The sequence below is a fragment of the Hypanus sabinus genome, chromosome 12 (genome assembly GCF_030144855.1).
Source record: "Hypanus sabinus isolate sHypSab1 chromosome 12, sHypSab1.hap1, whole genome shotgun sequence".
NCBI lineage: Eukaryota > Metazoa > Chordata > Chondrichthyes > Myliobatiformes > Dasyatidae > Hypanus > Hypanus sabinus.
The window spans coordinates 45,784,676-45,812,522 of record NC_082717.1 but is presented as its reverse complement, the minus strand read 5'-3'; the positions used below and the strand labels follow the sequence as shown (position 1 = coordinate 45,812,522).

Here is a 27,847-nt window from a genome sequence, read left to right as displayed (position 1 = left end):
CCTGTTGAGTTCCACCAGCAATTTTTTTTATCAAGATCTCCAGCATCTGTAGAATCTTCTGTGTCAGTAGAAATGTAGGTCTTTATCTCACCTACCAATGTTATCTTAAATTTTAACCAATCACCCAACTGTAATTTCCTGTGAATAATAGAACTGGTTTTCATTCTTCTTGTTCTCTAGGAGTAAGGGATTGTGGAAGGTGGAGATGGGGTTTGAAAATCACAGCATTTTATAAATCTCTCTGATTACACTTTCCTGCCATGGTTTAATGTCTCATGCCCTCCAATGTTCTTGTTCTAGCTTTATAGCTCTCAGATGGTGGACTCTGTTTCAAATTCATTTTGCTTTTTTTTTCCCCATTCGCTTAGGGTGTTCAGGTAGCTGTGACATTGAAGACGACTTGGATTGCAGGTTGTTTTAGTCTGACAGTAGAGTGTCAACTTTGGAGATCTACCTGCGAAACTTGTGCCAGATTAACCTGTCAGGTAGAAAAGGCTCTTTTGCTTTAATGGAAGCAACATCCGTGGACTTAATGGCATGTTAAAGGTAATTTGATACATTATAACCTTGTACAACTTGATACCACAGTGTATTGAGATATTGTTAATTTAGCATTTGGATAGATCAGAGTTTTGGGTTGGATTGTTTTGAATGGCCTGTTGTGCAGGCTAACCTTTAACCGACTGCACATCTTAACAGAGTGACAAGATTTTTTATTAAGAGCTGCCACAGATATCCTATGGAAATTAATTAATTAGCCTTGCTTTTCTATTTCCTCATTAGATACCCTAGTTTTGGTAGTGATATTTTTCTTTCATAAACAACATGGAGTGAAGATTTCATTTTCAGTTACTCATAGGGCTTGTAGCAATTCTTACACAAGTCTGGGGGGTGGGGAATAAGGCTCACTGTAGAACTAAGCTTCTTAATGTAAATTAGATCTCCACTACACAGAAATAATTAACTATGATGCAGTTTATTTGGCAACTTACCTCTTGTTCAATTGAAATGGCTGAGTTTATTTTATCTACAGTATATCTGACACCAATGGGTAATCTCAGTGAATAGATGTGCACATTTAACAAGTTAAACATTTATACAAAATGCTAATTAAATTGTCTGGCAATGGCACATCTAATGGTCACTGTAATTACTAAATTACAAGAGATTTTCTCTATTGGTTCAGTTTATTTAAAAACTGTATTAGATAACCCTGATTTGTTGAACCAGAGAATATTAACTGAGACATAAATTTCCAGAGCTGATGAAGAGTCTGGGCCTAAAACGTCGACTGTACTCTTTTCCATAGATGCTACGTGGCCTGCTGAGTTCCTCCAGTATTTTGTTTTTGCTTAGATTTCTAGCATTTGCAGATTTTCTCTTCTTTGGGTATGACTATCAGGTTTTATGGAACAGTACATTTTCAACTGCAGCAAATGTGTTGCGTGAGTTATGGTGAATGTTATTCCTTACTTAAGGATTTGATTCATAAAATGTTAGCTTGCTCTATTGCAGAGTGAAGATCAAAACCACACACAGAAACAGATTTTATTACACTATGCCTGTTGTAGATAAACTGAAGAATGAGTTATCACCAATATGGATTATCAAATGAAGGTTGTCAAAGCAAAGGAGACCATTATTTTACTTGTTTCCACATCACTTTATATTTTTTAAAAAAGGGACAGATTCTTGCAAAAATGCTTTATTGTGTATATATGACTGATAGACAATTATCTTTTACAAAATGTTTGGTACATTCGTGAATGAGGGAAGTCACAAAGCATATACAAAATTATTTACACTTCAGAAAACTCTTTTGTTTATCTCATGGAAGTGAGATAAATGCTGAATGGTTCAATATCCACAGAAAGAGGCAGCAATATTTAATGTAAAATACTGTCATGTAGTATCACAGTTTTGTACCAGAGAAATGATAAGTAAAGCTTACAGAGTATATATAAACCTGATGTTAAAAAAGCATGCGCTGTTTGTTAGTTTGAGGGGATGAAAGGATGACCAGAACATAAGACTCTTTTTCACTTAATGTATTAAGACCATTAGGTTATGTTGAAGGTCATTGGGGTCTTAAGTCCACACATTTACATTTAATGGATCAAAACACTTTCACTGAATTAGTATAACATACACTTTGTACACTTGTTTTCCAAAACAAAAGCCAGTCTATTGTACTACAGTCTAGCTGTGCAGAGGTTTGCTTAGTACGTTTCACCTCTAATACACAATGCATCTTTTAACAGATGACAAGTTGTGTTAGGTAGGATTTGTGCTGCAGCTGGAAAAACTTCGAACTAATAAAACAGGGCAGTTCAACTGTCACTTCACCTGTCGTTTACCTCTGCACTTTTCTGAATATTGAAGTTTATTTGAATAGAGGAGTGACAATAAATTACAGAAGGTAGAATTATCAGCTATATAAATTGAATGAGCCTTTTGCCCTAAGGCACTTCTAGATTGTCCAGGGCATAAAAGGCCAAGTCATAATGCATTCAATAAATCGGCAAATCAGAGATTTTGTATCAACCGAGGTTAGAGCAAATGCTTGAAAATAATGACTTCATCTTCGTTATTTTAAAAAGCCAAGCGGTTTTGAACCACTGCCAGTATCAATTAGATTCTGTATCAACACTGATGAGCTTTAAAATAGTTGCATGTCATGGACTGAACTGAAACAATCCAGTTAGAGCCTGAGGAGCATAGATCACCAAATAAAATCACCACTGATTGAACATACTAAAAATTCAAAACCTAAAGCTTTTGATGAGATTTAAGACCAGAGTAAACTCATTTGTACTGCACTTTTGTCCAGTATTAAAAGCCAAGGACAAAATAGTATAAATTTTTGATACAACTTACTGTATTAACATTATGTACAGTGCCTTAAAGTGTTCAGCTCCCACATTTTCACGTTTTAATGTCTCACTTTCTGAATTTTTTTGTTCTTAGCTACGAAACGTGCATAACATCAAAAATTCCAAAACCTGTCAGCTAAAATTGAGAGACTGAAAAAGTATTCACCCCTTTTGTAAATACTGTGCTAACTTTCCTCAGGTGCAATATTCTTATTACCTCATCAACTCACCCAATTTATTGATGTAGAAAATTGGAGGATCACCTGTTTTTAATGAATTCATAAGAATAAATTCTCTCTCTCTGTGTGTCTCTCTCTCATATCCAGTTGTTCAGCAGCTTTTCAACAGCCCAAACCAAAATGAAGACAAAAGGGCATTCAAGCCAAGTCAGGGAATGGATGATGTAGAAGCAGAAATCGTGGGAAGGGTACAAGACCACATCAAAGGCACTGAACATGCATCTGAGTTCAGTGCAGTCCATCATGGGAAAAATATGAAATCACAGCCACACTCAATAGGTCAAGCCTCCTCTAAATTTTAGTTGCCAGAGAAGAATGGCACTTGTCAGAGAGTCTAATGTGATACCAACATTCACTCTGGCTGAGAGCAGAAGTCAGCGGTTGCAACTGGAGATGACGTTCATGGCTCTACAATCTCTAAGGCTGGCACAAAAAGATTATTTATGGAAGAGGGGCAAAGAAGCAGCCCTGGCTTTAAAAAAAAGCTTTTACTTTCCTGAAAAGATTTTGCAAAGGGTCACTTTTAAGATCCTGTAAAGATGTGGAAGAAGGTTTTGTGGTCGGATGAGACTAAAATGGAACTTTTTAGTCTCAGCATTAAGTTGTACGTGAACACTACGTGAAGTGCAAACCTAATACTGAACGTCAGCCAGGTAACGCCATTTCTAATGTAAAGTATGGTGGAGGTAGGATTGCGCTATGGAAATGCTTTTCAGCAGCAGGGACTGGAAATCTGGTCAGGATTGATGAGAAAATGAATGCTGCTAAATACAGAGGTTCTGGGTAAACACCTTTTGGCCCTTGCCAGAGCAACTATAGAGAGGCGTCAAATGAAGAAAACTGATGTCCTTGGGTGGCCCCGTTAGAGTCCTGACCTTAACCCGGTTAAACATCTCTGGTAACACCTGAAGTCTGCTGTTCACTGTCGCTCCTCAAATAACTTGGCACAGCCTGAGCAATTTTACAAGGAGAAATAGGCAAATCTTGCTCCATCATATTTGTGCAAAACTGACAGAAACTCGTCCAAAATACCACTGGATGTAATAAAGGTGGTTCAGCTAAGCACTCAGCAAAGGGGAATGAATAATTTTGAACTGACATTTCAGTTTCTAAAGTTTTAATTTCTCATGTTTTACAATTTTCCTGGTTTTTGGGGCTCCACTGAAAAAAGAGCATGTGTTAAAAATTCTCAATTAAATAGATCAAAATCCCTGCTTGTAATACTCATTTATTTGAACAACGGATTGGGGGCTGAATACTTTTACAAGACATTGTATCCAAAGTTGTGATCTCGCTGGCTCTAACTGGATTGACTTGCATTCAGAATTTAAACCGCAGTGAGCCTGAGACATTAGTGCATCGCCCTGACTTGCTAAAAGATGGATCAATTCTTTATTGTTCTAGAATCTTGTACTGGGTTATTAACAGGATCCAAGACTTCACTGACTTTGAATTGCATAGCTATGTTCTGCAAGGCAGAGAGAAGGTAAGTTACTTCTGCTAATGTTTTTAATTTATATATATGCCAGTTATTTTTAATTTTGTTAAAATATCTCTGAAGTGTCAGCATTTGCAGTCTGGGTTAGTTTAGATCAATGTAATTTAAGATTAGCCTGATGAATACTGACTGGGTACATGTAGGGGAGATGGGAGTGAAGTGCGAAGTTCCTTTAGGAAGATCTTGCCCATTAATGGTGGTGGTCTTTTATAAGTAATATGTATTTTGCTTTCTAGTCTGGAAGATTATTTTTCTAATAAAACCAGTCCAGACTGAAGTGATATTTAAATAGTGCAGAAAGTTGATTTTGAACTCTTATCTCCACCACAAATTTGTTCCATTTTTGGGATGTTCATTGGTAAGGATATACAAAAAAATGCAAACAAAGGCTAAGTTTCAGCAGGTAGTTCACCATTACTTTCCCATGGAATGGAACCATCTTGAACTTTTTCCATGAATGTGGAAAACTGCTATTGTGCCTTGCAATTTTATTTACTGAGTCATTGAAAGATTTAGAGCTATGTATATTACAACCTTGTTCCAAAGGAAACTAATGAGATTAAGTCTATTTTTCAGATGAAGATTGTCATTTTTGGCAGGACATGTTTTTCTGTTTGGTTGAAATAACCTTGAAAATGGTCAGCTTGCTGAAATTCTAGCCAATTATTTGTTGAATTAATCAAGTTTTAACAATCATTCAGCATTTCTAAACAATAAGATGTAAGAGGTGCTGCAGCAATTTCTGTTCTGGAAAACATTTTATAATGTGGATCATTATTTGACAGTGTGCGAGCTGCAAAATTGACTTCAGCAACATTGAATTAAGTTGAAAAAATACTGTGACACTATAGATATTAGCATATTTAAAACTTTTTTGGGGCTTTATCCCAATCTGTTAAATTATAAATACACAGATTAAGATCAGTCAATACTATTAGTCAGTGGAAAGAGCTTGCAAAGACACAACAGGTCAGTCATTTAAACAGGATGTCAAAAAAGTACTTGATCTAAGTTTAGAATTGGGGAATGGTGAAATTTGTTTTGTTTTTCTAACGGCTGTACACTCCTTAAGACACTTAGACCATTTACGTTTTGACAATTCCCCAAATACTTTCAGTGCTACATAACATAAAAAGAACAATGCCAGTAGTAGTGATGATGCCCATCAAACATTGATTGGATTCCTGGCAATTTCCACCCCCCCCCCCCCCCCCCCCAATTCCTGGAAAGAGAACTAATGGTACACAGCATCAAGGAATGTTGGTCCTACACAGTAACATGCAATACCAAAGGGCAGTCTAGAATTCCAGCTTGGTAACTATCCTACTATGGTTTTAGCTTAAACTTGTTTAGTCTGTGAAGAGAATGTGGAGCCTTAACTTCCTTTTCATTTCACCTTTTGTGAAGTTATTGTAATCTTAAAAACCCAGCTGCTTTTTCTTGCTACTTGACCAAAATAATTTTAATTTTCCATTCTCCAGTATAACTGCTGTATAGTTTCCCATACTTGCATATCTTGCCAGCTATTTACCAAGGTCTTTTCTTGCACTTGGCTATTATAATGGCTGCTCTTTACATTGGTTGTTTACGAGTAAATATTACCACTTTGTGTATTCATTGCTGTTTAAATCGTTATTCTTGAATTACAATCACTGTTTTGATAAAAACAAAAGGGCCACAGTTTTGACACAACTATACTTTAAGGTTAACGGCCAAGTGAAATAATGAAGTAGGATTTGCAGATTTCTAATGCTGTTGGAAAGTTGGTTTTCTTTTGTTGTTTAGAAAGTAAAAGCAAATCACTAAAATTGTCTTCGTGCTAAACATTAAGTAAATAAATAGTGGATGGTATATCATGCTGAAGGAATGCTCTTCCCCTGCCTAGTAACCAATGAAAACCTTTTTCTCCAGGGGAAAATAATGATTTGGTCACTTGTACCATTAAAAAGGGCACATTAATAGTGCACAGAATTATTTTCTCTGATTATTCAGTTCCTATTTTTTGCTACCATTATCTTTAACTCCTTGAGGACTAGTACAATAATTTGTACCACAAAAGATCAAAAGTAACTGAGTGTTAAACCGTCAATACTTAAATCCATTCCTTTAAGTGTACCTCTTTACATTCAACACTAATTTGCTTAACTGTTATTCTGTGAGGAAAATAGGTATACAAGTTCTTGTGTGGTGTATTATAAACATAAAACCTATTTCCATTTTTGCCTCTCAAGTAGTATTAAAAGCCTGTTCAGGGAAATTTACCCCAATATTTTGTTGGGGGCCAAGTTCAATTTAAATATAAAATGAAGAGCAACCACCAGCTATTTAAATGTTATTTTTCTTTGCAGTTGCCAATTTTCACTTTGCTCGTAAATAGAACCAATCGAGCTTAAACAGAATGAACTGGTGTCTCATTTTTCTACAAAGGTGAGTAACAAATAATTAAAAATTGAACTTTGCTTTCATGATCCCAGATTATTTAACTGGACAAAGCCTTTATGACACATTTATGATTACACACTTAACAGGGATTTTGTTTTTATTTGGAACATAAATCTCATATACACCCAGTTCTCTCTTGCACTATAAACTGGTGCAAATATTTAAAAAATAAATAATTATTACAAAAATTCTGATACAAAAATTCTGAAACAATTGCTGGAGATACTACAAATCAAACAGCATCCATAAAGGAAGCATTTGAAAGAATGTAGGCAGTAGCAGTTCTCAGGATAATGGCATATAACACAGCATTTAGTGTAGAACTGACAAAATCTACAGTTCAGTTTAGTAATAAATCTTGAACAAACATGAAAATACTGCCATTTTAATTAGTGACCAGATGTCTACTTATATATAATTAACCTTAAGTTTTTTTGTTTCAACAGTCTATGAAACTTTATTTGATCATTAGCTTAAGTAGAGAATAGAGCAAAATTTTGGGCTGCTGTGCTTTTGGGCATATAAATGTATCAAAAGATACTTGTATTTTTTTAAAATCACATCCAGTTTCTCAGACATGAAAGAATGTTAACATTTGAAGTTCCAAGGGAATAAATCCCATATATTCTCTTTTGGTTTTGAAATTTGCCCTGCCCCACAATTGAAGTACTAATGAATTTCCAGATTCTTACTATAGACTTACTTTAAAATAAATGCTTGTTATTGTGTTTCCTTGTAATTAGTCCAACCCTAAGTCACTTAAGCAATGTTGAACCCATTCACCCTCCATGAAGAAAATGTCATTGGGCATACAGAGCTTACTGTTACATGCCATAGTTTTGAGTTAGATAGCAGAGAGCTTGGTTGATTATAAAGACAAATAATACTAATGTGAGCCAGACTTGCTCTGAAAGAAACACTTTCCACAAATTACCCATGATTGCTGTGCTACATGTATAGATAAAATCCTGCAGACAAGTTTGAAAGCCTTGAGAGAAATGGAATTCAAAATATAAAAGATTGAATTGTCATAAAATTAATAGATATAATTAAAATATTAAATGATTAAGAGTGCAGCATTTCCAACATTCACTCAAGACAGTGTTCCATTTCTTTTGGTTGGAAATTATCTTTGTGTTAAAGAAATTCCACCATCTTCCCCTGGCAAGTCTGTGTATTAAATGTTCTTTCTTGCTACTTCAGTAATTCAGAATTCACGGCAAGCTCCCACTGAATCTTATTTGAAACTAGCAAGATTTGCTACAGAATCACTTCCAAAAGTCAAAGTACCAAAAGACACAGTACTTGCCATACTGACTTGATATTTTTTGAAAGAGCTAGCTCCATTTCCACGGCTAAATGGTAAGATGGTTCAAATTCAAAATATAAATTTGTAGCTAAATCAGTCGAGAGTTCTTCAGGAACTGTATGAGGACCTGGTAGACAAACCTGTATTGGGCTATAGTCTGTACCATTAACATCCGCTGTTGACGGAGAAATCCCAGCATAACTGGCACTTCCAGCTTCTGAAATGGAAATGCAGAGAAAATGTTTTGTTGCACAAACTGAAAAGATTCAGATATCGATAGCCAATTGACCAACACAGAACTGGGTTTCAGCACTACACTAGTGAAAAATTCAGCTAAAATACCGACATAACATTTTGTTAAACAAAAACAATCCAGCTTTACAGAATATATGGTCTCTCGATGGAAACTTTGTTCACAGTATTTTTAGTAAAGCTTTGACATTGGACAATTATCATCTTTCATTATAGATGATGGCTTCTAACAGGTTAAATATCTGAAATTGGCTGTATTTACTACCATATTACAAGCTGGATGAACATGTAACCTGAGTGAAGAGAATGAAAAGAGGCATTACCTACCTCAAACACAAGTTTAATTATAATTCAACCATACACAAATACCCATGAATACAGCCAAATGAAACGGCATTGCTCTGGGCCAAGTTGCAAAACACAGTACCGGTAGTCACGTTGTAACAAGTAAACATACAGTCACACTAAGTAAATAAATATTTATATTTTGTTGAAGTCCCTGAGTAACATATCCTGTAAATTGATGGTGCTTGTGCGTTTTCGACAAGAACGAGCAGCTCTGAGCAGTCTGCAGACAAACTTATACAGGCAGTCCAGCTTGTCATTCTACTAGTCAATAATCAATCTTCATCTGCAGGAGTAAAAACGTTAGCCCAAGCAAAAGCAATAAATATCTCCCTGAAACTCCTGCCACATCAATTATTTGTTTACTGACTGAGCAGACTAGCCTTTGCTAAATTTGTCAACTATCAATAGTAAAATATCCTTTTTGCCTAAAAGATCTTTGCAAGTTTCTAATCCTGGAGCACACAATAATTCAAAAGCATGAACTAACAAATTGAGTTGAAAGAATATAAAAGTGATGATTTTAATATTAATACACTGTACCTGTATTGTACTTCATTACTGTAACACCATACTCTGTATTTTTCCCCTCTTACCCTATTCAATGCAGCTATGTATGGAATTATTTGTCTGGATGCCATGCATACAAAACTTTGTGACTGTATGTTGGCATCTTTGGCCATAATAAATAAATCAATTAACAAATTACCCTCAGAATACCACTTTGTGAATGATAAACTGGAATGGTAGAAATTCATTCACTTTGTGCTTTAGATGGGGAAAAAAAAACATTGATCTTTGTAACAGTCTGTTATCTGGCATCTGTGACTCCAGAAACACAAATGCACAGAACATGACAACAACACGGGACTACAATATAAGTGTCTGCCATGATGCCAGTTTTAATTGCACATTGGGCTGCGAGTGGTCTAAATCCCGTAAATCTTTGCTTGTTCATATGACTGTAACTTTTTTATATCTTCTTCAGCAGTTTGAATGGGGCACGGCTGTGCAAGTGCGTGAAGGTCGGTCTGTGAGACAGCGGGAGAGTCTTAAACGCTCCCACCTGTAAAAGGTGCATCCATCTGCAGCTCCGGACAAACCGAGCTAGGGAACTAGAGCTGGATGAACCTCGGATCATTTGTGAGGGACAGCCAGAAATAGACAGGAGTTTCAGGGAGATGGTCACCCCTAAAAGTCAGGAGAGGGAAGGGGAACAGACAGGAACAACAGAGCACCCCTGTGGCCATTCCTATCAAAAATAAGTATACTGTTTTGGATACTGTTGGTGGGGATGACCAGCCAGGGACAAGTTGCAGTGGTTGTGTCTCTGGCACCGAGACTGGACTCTCAGCTCAGAAGGGAAGGAGCGAAAAGAGGAGAGCAGTAGTGATAGGGGATTTGGTAGTTAGGGTGACAGATAAGAGGTTCTGTGGGAGAGATCGAGAATCCCGGATGGTCTGTTGCCTCCCTGGTGCCAGGATCTGCGATATCGTGGATCGAGTTCTCAGTATTCTCAAGAGGGAGGGTGAGCAGCCAGATGTCATGGTCCATTTCGGGACCAATGATGTGGATAGGAAGGAGGAGGAGGTGCTGCAAACAGAGTTTAGGGAGTTAGGTGCAAAGCTGAAGGACAGGACCTCCAGGATTGCAATCTCAGGATTGCTACCTGTGCCAGTGAAGCTAGAAATAGGAAGAAAATGCAGGTAAATACATGGCTAAGAGTTGGTGCAGGAGGGAGGGCTTCATGTTTCTGGACAATTGGGCCTTTTTCCAGGGAAGGTGGGACCTGTTCTGACGGGACGGATTGCACCTGAACTGGAGCGGGACTAATATCCTTACGGGAAGGTTTGCTAGTACTGCTCCAGGGAGTTTAAACTAGATTTGCAGCGGGAGGGGAACCAGAGTGTTAGAGCAGATAGTGAAGTGGAGGAGGATAAAGGTCATGCGAGAGCTGCAAGTATAGTACATGGAGTAAAGCCAGATCTAACAAATAAAGAGACATTGAGGAAAGAGAAGCAGAATAAAGGGTGTAAAGGTAGTGAGGTAGAAGGGCTAAAGTATGTGTACTTCAATGCAAGAACCATCAGGAGCAAAGGAGATGAACTGAGAGCTGGGTTACATATATGGAATTATGATGTTGTGGCCATTCCAGAGATTTGGCTGGCACCAGGGCAGGAATGGATTCTCAATATTCCTGGATTTCAGTATTTTAAGAGGGATCAAGAGGGAGGAGAAAGGGGTGGCATTACTGGTCAGGGATACTATTACAGCTGCAGAAAGGGTGGGTAATACAGTAGGATCCTCTTTTGAGTCAGTATGGGTGGAAGTCAGGAACAGGAAGGGAGCAGTTACTCTATTGGGAGTATTCTATAGGCCCCCTGGTAGCAGCAGGGATACCAAAAAGCAGATTGGGAGGCAGATTTTGGAAAGGTGCAAAAATAACAGGGTTGTTATCATGGGTGACTTTAACTTTCCTAATATTGACTGGCACCTGATTAGTTCCAATGGTTCAGACGGGGCAGAGTTAGTTAAGTGTGTCCAGGACGGATTCCTGTCACAGTATGTTGACAGGCTGACTAGGGGAATGCCATACTAGATCTAATATTAAGAAACAAACTGGGTCAGATCACAGATTTCTCAGTGGGTGAGCATCTAGGGGACAGAGACCACCGCTCCCTGGCCTTTAGCATTACTATGGAAAAGGATTAGAATCAGAGAAGACAGGAAAATTTTTAATTGGGGAAGGGCGAATTATGAGGCTATAAAGGCTAGCACTTGCAGGTGTGAACTGAGATGATATTTTTGCAGGGAAATGTACTATTGACATGTGGTTGATGTTTAGGGATCTCTTGCAGGATGTTAAGATAAATTTGTCCTGGTGAGGAAGATAAAAATTGGTAGGGTGAAGGAACCATGGGTGACAAGTGAGGTGAAAAATCTAGTCAGGTGGAAGAAGGCAGCATACATGAGGTTTAGGAAGCAAAGATCAGATGGGTCTATTGAGGAATATAGGGTAGCAAGAAGGGGGGCATGAGAAGGCCTTGGTGAGTAGGGTATAGGAAAACCCCAAGGCATTCTTCAATTATGTGAAGAACAAGAGGTTGACAGGTGGGAAGATGTGCCTGGAGGCTGTGGAAGTGAGTGAGGTCCTCAATGAATACTTCTCTTCATTATTCACCAATGAGAGGGAACTTGATGACTGTGAGGACAACATGAGTGAGGTTGAAGTTCTGGAGCATGTTGATATTAAGGGAGAGGAGGTGTTGGAGTTGCTAAAATACATTGTAACAGATAAGTCCCCGGGGCCTGATGGAATATTCCCCAGGTGGAGAGAGTACATTCCGATTGGAGGGTTGTGACTAGTGGTGTCCCACGAGGATTGGTTCTGGGACCCCTACTTTTCGTGATTTTTATTAATGGCCTGGATGTGGGGGTAGAAGGGTGGGTTGGCAAGTTTGCAGACGACACGAAAGTTAGTGGTGTTGTGGATAGTGTAGAGGATTGTTGAAGGTTGCAGAGAGACACTGATAGGATGCAGGAATGGGCTGACAAGTGGCAAATGGAGTTCAACCCGGAGAAGTGTGAGGTGGTACACTTTGGAAGGACAAACTCCAAAGCAAAGTACACAGTAAATGGCAGGATACTTAGTAGTGTGGCGGAGCAGAGGGATCTGGGGGTACGTGTCCACAGATCCCTGAAAGTTGCCTCACAAGTTGAAAGGGTAGTTAAGAAAGCTTATGGGGTGTTAGCTTTCATAGGTCGAGGGATAGAGTTTAAGAGACGCAATGTAATGATGCAGCTCTATAAAACTCTGGTTAGGCCACACTTGGAGTACTCTATCCAGTTCTGGTCGCCTCACTATAGGAAGGATGTGGAAGCATTGGAAAGGGTACAGAGGAGATTTACCAGGATGCTGCCTGGTTTAGAGAGTATGGATTATGATCAGAGATAAGGGAGCTAGGGCTTTACTCTTTGGAGAGGAGGAGGATGAGAGGAGACATGATAGAGGTGTACAAGATATCAAGTGGACAGCCAGCACCTCTTCCCCAGGGCACCACTGCTCAATGCAAGAGGACGTGGGTGGGTGGGAAGTTCAAGGGGGATATTAGAGGAAGGTTTTTTACTCAAAGAGTGGTTGGTGCGTGGAATGCACTGCCTGAGTCAGTGATGGAGGGCGATACTCTAGTTAAATGTAAGAGGCTACTAGACAGGTATATGGAGGAATTTAAGGTGCCGGATTATATGGGAGGCAGGGGTTTAGGGTTGGCACAACATTGTGAGCTGAAGGGTCTGTACTGTGCTGTACTATTCTATATAAAATCTACCTCCAGCACTCCCCTGGCAGTGCATTCCAGGCATCTACCTGCTGTCAGTATTTCAGGTAAAAAAACATGCCACATAGATCTTCTTTACCTTAAAGCTGTGTTCTAGTTCTTAACGTTTCGACCCAAGCAAAAGACTACCTACCTTTCTACAGCTCACATTATAGTACTATTAGGGCACCCTTCAGCCTCTTGTTGATAGGTCACATCTGTAATTTCCATTTGGCGGATGATTTCCCTCCATGCCGCTCTGACATATTGGGAAATTATCCGCCAAATGGAAATTACAGTTTGCCTTTGCCTTCTGCCGGGTGAGTGTTTTGTTTTTAAAGAGATCACCAGCTCTTAACCCAGCACGGATGGAGAGCGCGCAAGGGAGCTGGGTGGATTCGAACTCCGGACCTCTCGCCCCGAAGTCCAGCACTGATGCCACTACGCCACCAGCCGGCCTCTTCAGCCTCCACTGCTTCAGAATTTAAAAAAAAATCCATGCTTGTCTAAACCCTTCTAATGGCTTATAGCCTTTAATCCAGGCAATGTTGATGAACCTCCTCTGAGTTCTCTCCAAAGCTTCCACACCCTTCCTATAATTTCTGCAATAAAGGATGGCTAAAACGTGCCAGCAATTTCCACATCCTATGAATAAATAACAACTATTAAATTGTCTTCAGATAGACCATTTTGGATTTATCTTTCATACCTTCATGTTCTCATTACTTACAAGTGGATCATAAAAGAACAACTCACCTCATTGTGCTCCAAGCAACCAACCATAACTTCTGTTAGAATCACCACCCCTGTTCTTCCAGCTCCTGCACTGCAGTGCACAACTATTGGTGGATTACAGCTCCTGTTGGAGTCCAGCATGCTGTTGGTGTGCCGCCGAACTGACTGAATTTCTTCAAGGTAAGCTGAAAGATTCAAGGAAAATGTAGTTAGCAATTAAACTAAGCCTTTACACAGCAAGTATATTTTAATAATTTTCTTAGTGCTTTCCACCAAATAACACATCATGCTTTGCTTGATAAACAAATTCACTTGGATGTGTTTTATGACTAGTTATAAAACTCAACAGTGCTGAAGAATTAAAACCTGATTTTTTTTTCTCTCTTTCATCCACATCCTTCTCTTCCCTTTTTGCTTCCCCCCCCCAATCATCAAAAGTTCCATATTGCTTTGGCAAATGAAAAATAAGATTAGTGTCAGCACCAGCAAGTAAAAACAACTTTTGAGTTCAGGTGACTGTAATCCAACAATACTTTTCACTATAGTATTCTGATCTATAGTCACACAAAGGAAGCCACAAATGGTGCATAAGGCAATTCTAGAAACGAGCCTTGGGGTGTATCTAGTCTCAGTTGAAGACCTGTTTATATCATAAAATTATTCTGAATTGCCCTAAAAGATCACTGATCTTTGAAATGAATTTGGGTTTTCTTTCTTTTCAAATCTTTTTTTATTATTATTATCCAAAATAACAAGAGTACATCGAAGTAGGTAATTCAATGTCTCAAAGGGAAAAAAATGTTTTAAAGATTGAAAAATATGGTGACGCGAAAAAAAAATCCCATTGGGTGTTCAATCCCGGAGCCATGTGCCATACAAAAAGCTTCTAAAGATAATCATCAAACCAGCAGCAAAAAAAATTATACCATTATAAAATTATACAATTAGATCGTGGAGGAAATCTATCAATTAACTCAAATGGTAGTAACGAACAAATGAACCCCATCTTTTCTCAAAATCAAACATAGGTTCAAAGGTTCGACTTTTAATTTTGTCCAGACTAAGACATAACACCACTTGAGAGAACCATTGTGACAGAGTGGGAGCCAACGTATCCTTCCACTTCAACAGAATGGCCCTCCCAGCTATCAATGTAACAAACACAATAACATGTTGGTCAGACAAAGAAATACCATGGATATTTTGAGGAATTATTCCAAAGAGCATTCACTGATTCACTTTAAAATTGTATATCGTTACTATTTGTTAGGTTGTAAATTAACTTTAAGTGCTTTAGAAATTGTAGAAAAAACTTACTTCCAAAACTGTTCCAGCATAGAACAAGACCAAAACGTGTGTCAGTGTAGCTGTCTCAGTTTTACATCTATCACAATTACTATCAACATTAGGGAAGATTTTAGACAACCTCTCCTTCATCAAATAGTAACGATATACAATTTTAAAGTGAATCAGTGAATGACTAGCACAAATTGAAGAGTTAACCAACTTCAGAATCTGCATTCAGTCCTCCATCATAAAAGTCAAATTAAATTTCTTTTCCCAATCTTCTTTAATCTTAAATAAAGGATGCTTATCCCATTGTAATAATAAGTTATAAATTCTTCGAGTGGAACCCTTCATCAAAGGGTTCATGCTCATAATAGCATCTAACAGGTCAGCATCCAATATCTAAGGAAAATTACTTAAATATTTTTGTAAGAAATGTCTAACTTGAAGGTATTGTAAAAAGTGTGAGTATGAAAGAGAATATTTATCAACTAATTGTTCAAAAGGCATCAGTCTATTTTCTTTAAATAGATCCAAAAAAAATTAATACCTCTATTTTTCCAAAATAAAAAAATTAGATCACTCAAAGAAGGCTTAAAGATAATTTCGATAAACTACAGAGTTTAAATTTTTTTAAGATTAAAAGAATTACAGAACTGGAGCCAAATTTGTAAAGAATACTTAATCACGGGGTATAAATTTAAATTAGCAACTTTAGCTAATTGTATAGGTAGAGCAGCTCCCAACAACGAGGTTAAATAGAACTGTTTCGCAGCTTTCAATTCCAAATCTACCCAAATTGGCCGTTCGTTCTTATCAACCCAGTGTAACCAAAAGGACATATATCACACATTAATAGCCCAGTAATACATTCTTAAATTAGGCATAGCAAGACCTCCATCCTTTTTCAATTTTTGTAAGTGACATTTACTAATTCTTGGTCTTTTATCATTCCAAATAGAAGATGAGATAATAGAATCAATTCAATAAATTTGGGTTTTAATTTTTCCACAAATAGTGTCTGCAGCCAGTTACATTTATGTCCAACATAACTAATACTTCAGATTATAAACTTGCATTTTAGCTCAGCTTTTAGATTTAAGAGTAAACCTGAAGGAAAGGATTAACTATTGCCCTTATAAATGCAACTGTTTAGTTCTACACGCCACAATCTATCTTTTAACTCAATTGCCTACACTTGGTAACCATAGCAGTAGAGAAGACATGTCCCAAAGGATGCTTTTCAATAAGTAATGTTGGCAAACATAATCTCATTATAAAGCTGAGTTTATTTAAAAAAAAATTCTAGTGTGTTATATCACGGCTATCTGTTCCACTGTTTGTAGCAAATATAAATTCAACTCTGAAGAAACAGGTGTTTGCATACTGAAAAGCCTACTGTTAACACTGAAGTTGGTTTCAAATATGAAAAGAATTGAGGACAGAAGGTTTGACAATTTGGAGATGCTAAGAAAGAATAAAGTAGAATAAATAGCAGCTCAATGACACTTGATTTCACTGATGTTAACACAAGGCACGTGGAACAATATACTTGAATGATTGAAGACATTTCATGTGTTAGCAAAGCAAATATATTGGAGAAAACTAATGAAGAGAACACTTACTGGTTGTTTGTTCTTGGGAGAAAGGATTGAGAAGAAATTATTCTGCCAGTCTCCATTTGGCTTAAGTGTATTAAAAATACTTGTACTATGTTCAGAAAATAAATTTTGCTAACCATAATTAAAAAATAAAAGTGTACTTTATTACTGTTTGTATTTCCATGTGGTCTAAATAGACTACACAAATGCCCAAGCAATAGTATTGATCTCCAATAACTGTTTTGCAGTTTTAGCATAAAATGTGCTAGAACATAACTTGTAGCCACTGTTTCTGCAGTTCCAGAATGTAATTCCTTTGCGTAAGGAATTGCTATGTTTAAGAAAAGGTGATAATGGCATTTTTATTTTTTAATTAAAGTCATTGTGGCTACATATTCACTCAATGGCCACTTTATTAGATACACCTGTATAATGTAAATATCTGATTAGCCCATCATGTAACAGCAACACAATGCATAAAAGCATGCAAATACAGTCAACAGGTTTGATGCTATTAAGACCAAACAACAGAATGGGTAAGAAATGTGATCCAAGTGATGTTGACTGTGGAATGATTGTTGGTGCCAGACAGGGTGGTTTGAGTATTTCAGAAGCTGCTGATCTCTTGGGATTTTCATGTACAACAGTCTCTGGAGTTTACAGAATGTGTGAGAAACCAGTGAGCAGCAGTTCTGTGGTCAAAAATGCCTTGTTAATGCGAGAGGACAGAGAGAATGGCCAGACTGGTTCAAGCTGGCAGCTACTCAAACGACCACGTGATAACAATAGTGGTGTCTCTAGGTGCACCACACATCACACCTTGAAGTAGAAGGGCTGCAGCATCAGAATACCATGAACATGTTCTCAATGGCCACTTTGTTAGGTTAAGAGATACCTAATAAAGTGGCTACTGAGTGTATATTACACTTCAGCAGTGATAAGTTCAGACATCAAATTATATGAAAATATTTGACTTCCACCTTCATCAGATTCAAAGGCTAGTAAGATAAAAGCAGTGCATGTGATTAAAAATCAAAGAAGCACTATCATCTGATACAGGCACCAAGATTTCTATCTGTAAAGAACTGAAAATTATGCAAAATTCCTCAAGATGTCTCTGATCACATGCATAGCATTCTGAAATGGGAGGGTGAGCAGCCAGAAGTCATGGTTTACATCGGTACCAATGACGTAGGAAGAAAGAATGAGGAGGTCCTGAAGACTGAGTATAGGGAGCTTGGTAGGAAGTTAAAAAGCAGGACCCCTAGGGTGGTAATCTCAGGATTGCTACCTGAGCCACGTGCCAGTGAGGGTAAGTGTAGGATGCTCTGGAGGATGAACATGTGACTGAGGAACTGGTGTAAGGGGCAGGGTTTCAAATTTTTGGCTCTTTGGGACATCTTCTGGGGCAGGTGGGACCTGTACAAGACAGATGGGTTACACCTCAACTACAGGGGAACCAATATCCTTGCAGGGAGGTTTGCTAGTGCTACTGGGGAGGGTTTAAATTAGATTTGCAGGGGGATGGGAACCGGAGTGCCAGAGCAGATAGTGGAGTGGGGGTGAAAATAAATGATGTTAAAAGTTAATGCAAAGTCAGAAATAGGGTTGTGTGTGGTGGTAATAATCTTCTGAGGTGTGTCTATTTCAATGTGAGGAGTATTGTTGGGAAGGCAGATGAGCTGAGTGTGTGGATTGACACATGGAGTTATGTATGACATTATAGCCATTAGTGAAACTTGGCTACAGGAGGGGCAGGACTGGCAGCTTAATGTTCCGGGGTTCAGATGTTTCAGAGGTGATAGAGGCAGAGGGATGAAGGGTGTGGTGGGGGGGGGGGGTGGGTGGCATTGCTAGTTAGGGAAAATGTTACAGCAGTGCTTAGGCAGGATAGATTTACAGGGCTTATCTACAGAGGCCATATGGGTGGAGCCGAGAAACAGGAAAGGTACGACCACATTAATGGGGTTGTATTATAGACCACACAATAGTCAGTGAGAACTGGAGGAGCAAATCTGCAGAGAGATAGCAGACAACTGCAAGAACATAAAGTTGTGACAGTAGGGGATTTTAGTTTTCCACATTGATTGGGACTGCCATACTATTAAAGGTCTAGTCGGGTTAGAGTTTATATAATGTGTTCAGGAAAAGTTTTCAAAATCAATATATAGAGGTACCAACTAGAGAGGATGCAATATTAGATCTCCTACTAGGAAACGAGTTAGGACAAATGACAGAAGTGTGTGTATGGGAACACTTTGGGTCTAGTGATCATAACGCCATTAGTTTCAACTTGGTCATGGATAAAGATAGATCTGGTCCTCGGTTTGAGGTTCTAAACTGGAAAAAGGGCAAATTTGAAGAAACGAGGTAGAAACTAAAAAGCGTGGATTGGGACAGGTTGTTCTCTGGCAAGGATGTGATTGGTAAGTGGGAGGCCTTCAAAGGAGAAATTTTGAGACTGCAGAGTTTGAATTTTCCTGTCAGGATTAAAGGCAAAGTGAATAAGAATAAGGAACCTTGGTTTTCAAGGGATATTGGAAATCTGATAAAGAAGAAGAGAGAGATGTATGACAGGTATAGGCAACAAGGAACAAATAAGGTGCTTGAGGAGTATAAAAATTGCAAGAAAATACTTAAAGAAATCAGGAGGGCTAAAAGAAGACATGAGGTTGCTTTGGCAGTCAAGGTGAAGGATAACCTTAAGAGCTTCTAGGGGTATATTAAGAGCAAAAGGATAGCAAGGGATAAAATTGGTTCTCTTGAAGATCAGAGTGGTTGGCTATGTATGGAACCAAAAGAAATGGGGGGGGGGATCTTAAATGGTTTTTTTGCATCCGTATTTACTAAGGAAACTGGCAAGGAGTCCACTGGAATAAGGCAAACAAGTAGTGAGGTCATGGAACCTATACCGATTAAAGATGAGGAGGTGCTTGCTGTCTTGAGGCAAATCAGAGTAGATAAATCCCCAGGACCTGACAGGGTATTCCCTCGGACCTTGAAGGAGACTAGTGTTGAAATTGCAGGTGCCCTGGCAGATTTATTTAAAATGTCGGTATCCACGGGTGAGGTGCCAGAGGATTAGAGGATAGCTCATGTTGTTCCATTGTTTAAAAAAGGCTCTAAAAGTAATCTGGTAAATTACAGGCTGGTAAGTTTGACGTTGATAGTAGGTAAGTTATTGGAGGGATAGGATCTACAAGTATTTGGATAGATAGGGACTTATTAGGGAGAGTCAACATGGTTTTGTGCATGGTAGGTCATGTTTAACCAATCTATTAGAGTTTTTCAAGGTGGTTACCAGGAAAGTGGATGAAGGGAATGCAGTGGATGTTGTCTACATGAACCTCAGTAAGGCCTTTGACAAGGTCCCGCATGGGAGGTTAGTTAGGAAGATTCATTCACTAGGTATACATGGAGAGGTAGTAAATTGGATTAGACATTGGCTCAACGGGAGGAGCCGGAGAGTGGTAGTGGAGGATTGCTTCTCTGAGTGGAGGCCTGTGACTAGTGGTGTGCCACAGGGATTAGTGCTGGGTCCATTGTTATTTGTCATCTATATCAATGATCTGCATGGTAATGGTAAATTGGATCAACAAATTTGCTGAAGATACAAAGATTGGAGGTGTAGTGAACAGTGAGGAAGGTTTTCAAAGCTTGCAGAGGGATTTGGACCAGAGGGCTGAAAAATGGCAGATGGAGTTTAATGCAGACAAGTGTGAGGTATTGCACTTTGGAAGGACAAACCAAGGTAGAACATACAAGGTAAATGGTAGGACACTGAGGAGTGTAGTAGAACAGAGGGATCTGGGAATACTGATACATAATTCCCTAAAAGTGGCGTCACAGGTAGATAAAATCGTAAAGAGAGCTTTTGGCACATTGGCCTTTATAAATCAAAGTATTAAGTATAAGAGTTGGAATGTTATGGTGAGGTTGTATAAGACATTGGTGATGCCAAATGTGGAGTATTGTGTGCAGTTTTGGTCACCAAATTACAGGAAGGATATTAATAAGGTTGAAAGAATGCAGAGAAGGTTTACGTTGCTGTGACTTGAGAAACTGAGTTACAGAGAAATGTTGAATGGGTTAGGACTTTATTCCGTGGAGTGTAGAAGAATGAGGAGAGATTTGATAGAGGTGTATAAAATTATGATGGGTATAGATAGAGTGAATGCAAGCAGGCTTTTTCCACTGAGGCTAGGGGAGGAAAAAAAAGAGGATGTGGGTTAAAGGTGAAAAGGGAAAAGTTTAAAGGGAACATTGGGGGAGCTTCTTTACACAGAGAGTAGTGGGAGTGTGGAATGAGCTGCCAGTTGAAGTGGTAAATGCGGGCTCACTTTTAACATTTAAGAAAAACTTGGACAGGTACATGGATGAGAGGAGTATTAAGGGAATATGGTCTAGGTGCAGGTCAGTGGGATTAGGCAGAAAGATGGTTTGGCACAGCCAAGAAAGGCCAAAAGATCTGTTTCTGTGCTGTCATGTTCTATGGTTCTATGATTAACAGGATTTGTCATTAAAGAATAATTGATGCTGATCCCAATGGGGTAAGCAGTGAATGAAAGAGCATCTCAGGTGAAATAGGAAATGGAGAGACAGACAGTTTTAGAGAGGTCTTGCAGAACTAAGGGTTTTGTTAACTAAACCATAAGCACCAATGATTAAGTATAAATTTTGAGAAATGTAAAGGCAGAACAGTGTACGTTCTGTGTAGGGTGGTTTTGAATAATATTTGCAAAGTGTGATCAGGTATCTGCTGGAATAGTCAACATCGGGGACATGGGTGAGGGTATTGGCTGCAGATGTGCTCAGGCAGATCAGAGTCAGACAACAGTACAGAGGAGGAGATGTCAAATGATGGCACAGATATCTGATACTGGGTTGAGCTACAGACGTCACAGAGGATGTAAATTGTCAGTCTCCATTATAAACTATACCTGTGTGGAAGAAATTTCTGTTCATGTGGGACAGACATATAGTGGCAGGCTCAAGATGCTTAGGAGTGAAGTGTTGAGACATTGTCAAGTGTCTTAAAGTAAACAGGATAAGCTGACTATGTTTTTGGATAAAATTGCTGAAAGCGGCACATGGTTGAGAACTAGCATAGGAATGCATAAAGAATAATGTAAGTAATAGTATAAGCACAAGGGAAGCCACTGCTGGCAACTCTGTGGATAGATGATAATAAAGGCACCCACCTGAAAAACAATGGAGTCATAAAATATTTTGGAGAACAATTAGTACAGTTACAATCCAGGCTGACTGCTGAACTTGACCTTAAATTGTTTTTTTAAGTCAGGTGCATATTTACCCTGGAGTCTTGAGTGTCACATACCAAACTTACACATGTTTCTTTTCATTTACATGCGTAAGTTATTTCAACTGTACAATAATTGGTACAGTGATTTCAGATTCATTCAACAATTAATATAGAACAATTCAGCCCATAAGGAAGTTGGGGGAAAAAAGTTGTGAAAATTCTTCTTCTGGATACCATTGCTCTCAGGCACACACTATGTTTGCTTGATGGTGTGTTTCTTCATACTGAATTATCAATCAATAGTAAATGATAAAGTGAACATTTCATTCCATTGGACTGCATGCATAAGGTACTACAATAGGTATCTTAGTACTTACACAAGAAACCCTGAACATCTTCTGGACAGCCATGATCTGGCCAGTCTGTGTACTGCAAATGCCATACGGTCCTCTCCTGCCCAGACAACAGGTGCTTGACTTTTAAACCTGTAGTTGCATAGCAACCAGAATCTGTGCGGAATTTTGTTGTCACCTTAAATTTTCCATAAGTTGCTGAGCTGTGTTTTGAGCCCAGTTTGGGCCAGTATCGATGGGTCTTTGGTTTTCCTCCCTCCTGCGTGATAATAAAATCTCTTTGATTTAAGAAATTAAAAAGATGCTTCTATCAGTTCCTTGGTCATAAATTATGCACTACATTGCAAGAATAGGTAAATGGAAATAATAATAGGCATTTCCCAATTCCACTGCATATTCACCAAGGCACCAAAAACAACCACTACATGTTCAGCCACATTTTTTTTATTTCTTCTTTCACAGTCCTATACATTTGACTTGAACTACAGGAACCACATGACACTTAAGTTACTAAATGATAAAAGGAAACTGATTACAGCTCAAAAGCAACATTTGTTATGACAGTTCAACACATTAAATGACAACATGATTATATTAAAAAGGTCTGTTCAGGCCTAGTGATAAACAAGAAAACAAAAGTGGCATTGTGGGTAGTTTAATGATTATTCCAATGAAAGATTAAGGAACTAAGAAACATTATCAATATTTAAAGAGAGTATTTATTTACATCTTCTACACCCAGGTCCTGTACCTATCCTTCATTATCACGTGACTAGAAATTAAGTGACAATGTATTTTCCTCATGCGATATGAAAACACTTTTCACAACAGAATGTGGCAATGATGGTCTCTGGATATTTATGATTGGCAATTGTGCACTGATCTACTAGTGACATTCCCCGTGCAGCATTGAAAGCATTAGAGTGATGCAGCACAGAACAGGCCCTTCTCCCCAGCAAGTCCATGCTGGCCATTAAATATCAACACAAATTCCATTAATTGTCACCTGGGTTGTAGCTGTCTTGATGATTCATGTGCTTGTTTGAATAATTTTATGAGAGTCTAAACCACTGCCCCTCTTCCCCCCCCCCCCCAACACAGAATACTGCATATTCTAACTACCTTCTGGCTGCAAATATTCTTCCTGGGATCCCCAGTAAGCTTCCTTAATTTATATCCAAACCGTTATTTTATGTAGCAAACAGAATGAGTCACAACACTACTCCCTGGGATACATTCTGCTTGTAGGGTTCCAAGCACAAAATTAATATTTGACCGTCACCGTCTGTTTCCTATAACCAAGTCAATTTTAATACCAAATTGCAAATTTTCTTTGGATCCCATGGGTTCTACACTTTTTGAACCAGTTTCAGAATCAGGTTTATTATCACTGAATATACGATGTGTAATTTAGTTATTAAGTGCAAATTCAAAAAAAAAATCTATGACAAAAAGAGTGCAAACAAAGAGCTACTGAGATAATGTTCATGGGTTGATGGACTGTTCAGAAATATGATGGCAGAGGCAAAGAAGCTGTACCTTAATCATTGAGTGTGGGTCTTAAGGCTCCTGTACCACCTCCCTGATGGAAGCAATGAGGAGAGCATGCCCTGGGTGATGGGGGTCCTTAATGATAGATGCCGTCTTTTTGAGGCATCATTTTCATTCCTCCGACGATGTGCTGGAGATGTCCTAGTGCCCATGATGGAGCTGACTGAGTTTACAACTTTCTGCAATTATTTCAATTATGTGCAGTGGACACCCCCTCCCCCATTCCAGATGTTGATGTAGCCTCCCACATTACATCTGTAGAAATTTGGGAGTGTCTTTGGTGACATACCAAATGTCCTCAAACTCCTAATGAAATATAGCCACTGCCATGTCTTTTTGTGTAACTGCATCAATATGTTGGACCCAGGACAGATATTCAGAGATGTTGACACCAGGAACTTGAAATTGCTCACCTTTTCCACTTATTTTTGTAATTACTTAAGTGGTTCTAAGGCAAATTATCAGCGTGGACATAATGGCTTGAAGAGCCTACTTCCATGTTATATGACTCCATGTCCATGTCATTGCACAGATCTAGCACCAATTGCTCTGTAGCAATGCACTTTAAAAACGACCTCCCTGATAGGGTCCAGGCTTGGAAGGTCCCTGCCTTCCTTAGGCTTACACTCCAAGCTCACGGCCTTTAATCAATCTTTCCATCTCTCACCACTAGCTGTGACTCACTATTTCCAGACCAATCAAATGACCCTTGGTGATCCCCAGATTATCTTATGAACTCCACTCAAACGCCAGATACCGATCACCATCCTCACTCTAGGCAACAACAACTTAGTGACCCAAGGACCAATGACATAACTGCTGGCAGTCAGGCCTCTGCCCAGGTATTGCGGTCGGGCCCCTACTCTCTCTGCTCAGATTCTATTCCCCAACCTGGTACTTTTGTTCATGTGACACTCTCGGGTCTACAATAAGAAACTGAGAAATAATCATTTATTTACATTCCATAAACACAAATTATGGAATTTGTAAACAAATAAAAGACAATTCAAGGCCAATAGTAGCTTCATTTGGTACTATTTTTCTTCCTTAAAGGAAATCATATTCTTTGTATTTATCCTACATTTGAACATAGATTGACAATATGGTCCCACTTAACTTTGTTAATGTGAGCATAAGTAATCCATTAGTAATGGTGATTGTTGGATTATAAATTTATTTCCTGTTCTTGAGAGCAGAAATACTTGCTTGTGAAGCATCAAAAGGTGAAAAAGTTTAAACTACTGTGTGCTTTGAAATCAGAGATTGTGTTAAGTATCTGCTATAAATAGAACTTAATGTTTAACAAAGCTAGTATACTTAAGGCTTTAAACAGAGAAATGCAATACTACATTTTTACTGTAAGGTAACACCACTTTAACCAAATTAGCTACGGAAAGACTGTGATATGTAACCAGAGGCTTTTGTTACTATATAACCTTGCAAAACAACAGGAAGTGTATTGATCTTAAGAGCATAATAAACATTTGATTCAGTAATCTCACTCTCACTACTCCCCCCACCCATCTACGGAACATCCTTAAGTAACTGTAAGAACATAGAACTCACCTCTTCCGCTGTAACCATGACAATAACATTCACTCCTTGCTCCCACACCATTTGCCAGAAGTCATGGCACGTATGAGGCAGGGGTCCCTGTGTAGCAATATAGTGCCAGTCTTCTCCAGCCACAGTAACCTGTTAATTAGAAGCAATATGAAATATTGTCACATACTCCAAAATGTTGATGTAATTGAATATGTTGACATGAGGTTCTGCAGATGCTAGAGATCTTGAGCAACACACACAAAATGCTGGAGTTACTCAGCAAGTTTGGCAGCATCTATGTAAGGGAATAAACGCTGACATTCAAAGACAAGGCAAGGGTCCTTGCCTGACATGTTGACTGTTTATTCCTCTCCATTGAACTGGATTTGGTAGCACTAGCCCCCTCTAGCAGTCACTAAACTGCTCTCCATCACATGTGTAGAAACAGCACAGGATCTTTCATAAAAGTCTATCTAGAAAGGCTGGCAGGGGCAACAGATCATGATGGTAGAGAGAGTGGAATATTGTGATTTGTAGTGTCAGGTCTGCATATCAGTGAAAGGTGGGCATTGGGGTGCAATGGTTCCTTCGGGGTTTGGACACTAGCATCGAATTCGCAACTCTGAGAGGACATAATGACGTCTGGTACTGCTGACTTCAGTGGGCCTGAGGTGGTGGTGCTGCTGCCTCTGGTCACAGGCCACTTCGCCTGCAGATCAAGTCTGTCACTGAGACCGATGCTTTGGATGATGTGGCTGTATTCAAAGGTCCGGGAAGTGGGTGTTTGGCTTGGAAAAGTTTAAAATGTGCTAGATTGTCCAAGGAGCAGGAATGATTAATAGAAATTGTTGGTGAGGGAGTGGAGGGGCTGCAGTTCCTGGAAGCTCTTGATAGGACGTGACATCCAAAGATGCTGTCATCAACCTCAGCTACGTAAATGAAGTCACCAGCGTTTGGCAGCACAGCATCCAGACCCGAGTTTGACTCCTGCCACTGACAAGAGGTATTTTTTGTGTCTTCTAGGCCTCTGTGGAAACTCACGCTCCAAAGCCTCAAGACACAGACCTTACTGTACCACTGTGTCGCTTGCAAAGCCTTCATTGTCAGAATGAATTCTTGAATCAGAATGCTGTGAAGTGCATGAACTAGTCTTAAACAGTCATTAAAACTGGAGCCCTTGCTCAAGCTCTCGGCAATGAACAGCACAGTTGGTGGGGAAACTGAAGGAGCTGGATTTGCTGCAGATCGCGCTGCTGCCTATGTCAAAGGGGCATCGTTAGACAGTGTGCAATCAACAGCGAGTGATTGTCTTAGTTGCTTTTCTTGTCACTGCAAGAACCTGTTGGACATCATTAATGTGGAATGCTCCAAGTCTGGGTCAGTGATTCATTGACAGATGGCAGGGGAGCTGCAAGGCACCGATCGTGGCAAGGACGCGGCCTCAAGCCGTGATGTCACCTGTTTACAGCCGCCCAGGAGAGCGGTGTCAGAGTGGTGCGCTCCACCAGAGAGCCAGGGTGGCGTGGCGTGGCGTGGTGTCCAAGCTGGGATCAGTGCTGCTGCCTTGTTCACTCAGCGGAAGAAAAGCTGTATTGTGCTCAATTGCTGACTTCTGCACCATTCAATGACACAAGGTCTTGGATTTTTTTTTATGTGGATGTATTTTACTGATATATGTGTCATATCTGCCTTTTACTGTGTTTGACTGTTGCTTCTGTATTTTTCACCTTGACCCTATTTTGTTTGGCTGTATCCATGTATGATTGAATGGCAATTAAAACTGAATTTGATGCTATGTGCAAAAAAAAAGTTAGACTCACTGATCAATGCATCCTGTTATTAAAGGAGGCCCAGAAAGAGCTGATATCCAACTGATATACACAGGTAGGATTTTTCACATTGTAAAAGGTTGATTTCAGCATTTTGGCAACAGATTTGGTTACTCACTTGTTAGGCAATGACTATTTAAACTAAATACTTGATCACCTCATTATGGGTGAGATGTGGAGACGTTGAAAAGCATGCAAAAGAGGTTTACCCACATTCTGTTTAGATTAGAGGGTGTGAGTTTGAGTAGAGGTTGGACAAACTTGAGGATGTTTTTTCTGGAGCACTGGAGGCTAAAGGGAGAGCTGGTGGAAAAGGCAGAGACAGTCAGAATCCTTCTCTCCAGCGTAGAAATCTCAAATGCTAGAAGATTTGCATTTAAGGTGAGAGGGAATGATTAAGTGAAGAATG

General features: G+C 39.0%; 1 protein-coding gene and 1 long non-coding RNA gene across 7 annotated transcripts in view; one reads left to right on the top strand and one right to left on the bottom strand.

The window, feature by feature from the left end:
* The first annotated feature begins 1,606 nt into the window (after nucleotides 1-1,606).
* LOC132402838 (uncharacterized) overlaps nucleotides 1,607-27,847 on the top strand; it is a 42,395-nt gene continuing 16,154 nt past the window's right edge. For 2 of the 6 annotated variants that reach the window (XR_009515103.1, XR_009515101.1), the window contains exons 1-2: nucleotides 1,608-7,037; nucleotides 14,093-14,189. This is a non-coding gene — a long non-coding RNA (uncharacterized LOC132402838). Of the gene's footprint in view, nucleotides 7,038-9,946; nucleotides 10,034-14,092; nucleotides 14,190-16,642; nucleotides 22,532-26,632; nucleotides 27,438-27,847 lie in introns of those variants that run through there. The other 4 variants (XR_009515099.1, XR_009515100.1, XR_009515102.1 and 1 more) reach the window with 4 other exon arrangements.
* Nucleotides 7,132-27,847, bottom strand: part of LOC132402834 (tyrosine-protein phosphatase non-receptor type 14-like) — a 248,338-nt gene continuing 227,622 nt past the window's right edge. Inside the window, exons 16-19 of the mRNA XM_059985852.1 lie at nucleotides 25,631-25,759; nucleotides 22,538-22,772; nucleotides 14,031-14,194; nucleotides 7,132-8,578 (exon numbers count right to left, since the gene is read on the bottom strand). Of these exons, the coding sequence (XP_059841835.1) occupies nucleotides 8,450-8,578; nucleotides 14,031-14,194; nucleotides 22,538-22,772; nucleotides 25,631-25,759 (657 nt within the window). The 3' untranslated portion in view covers nucleotides 7,132-8,449. The remainder of the gene's footprint in view (nucleotides 8,579-14,030; nucleotides 14,195-22,537; nucleotides 22,773-25,630; nucleotides 25,760-27,847) is intronic.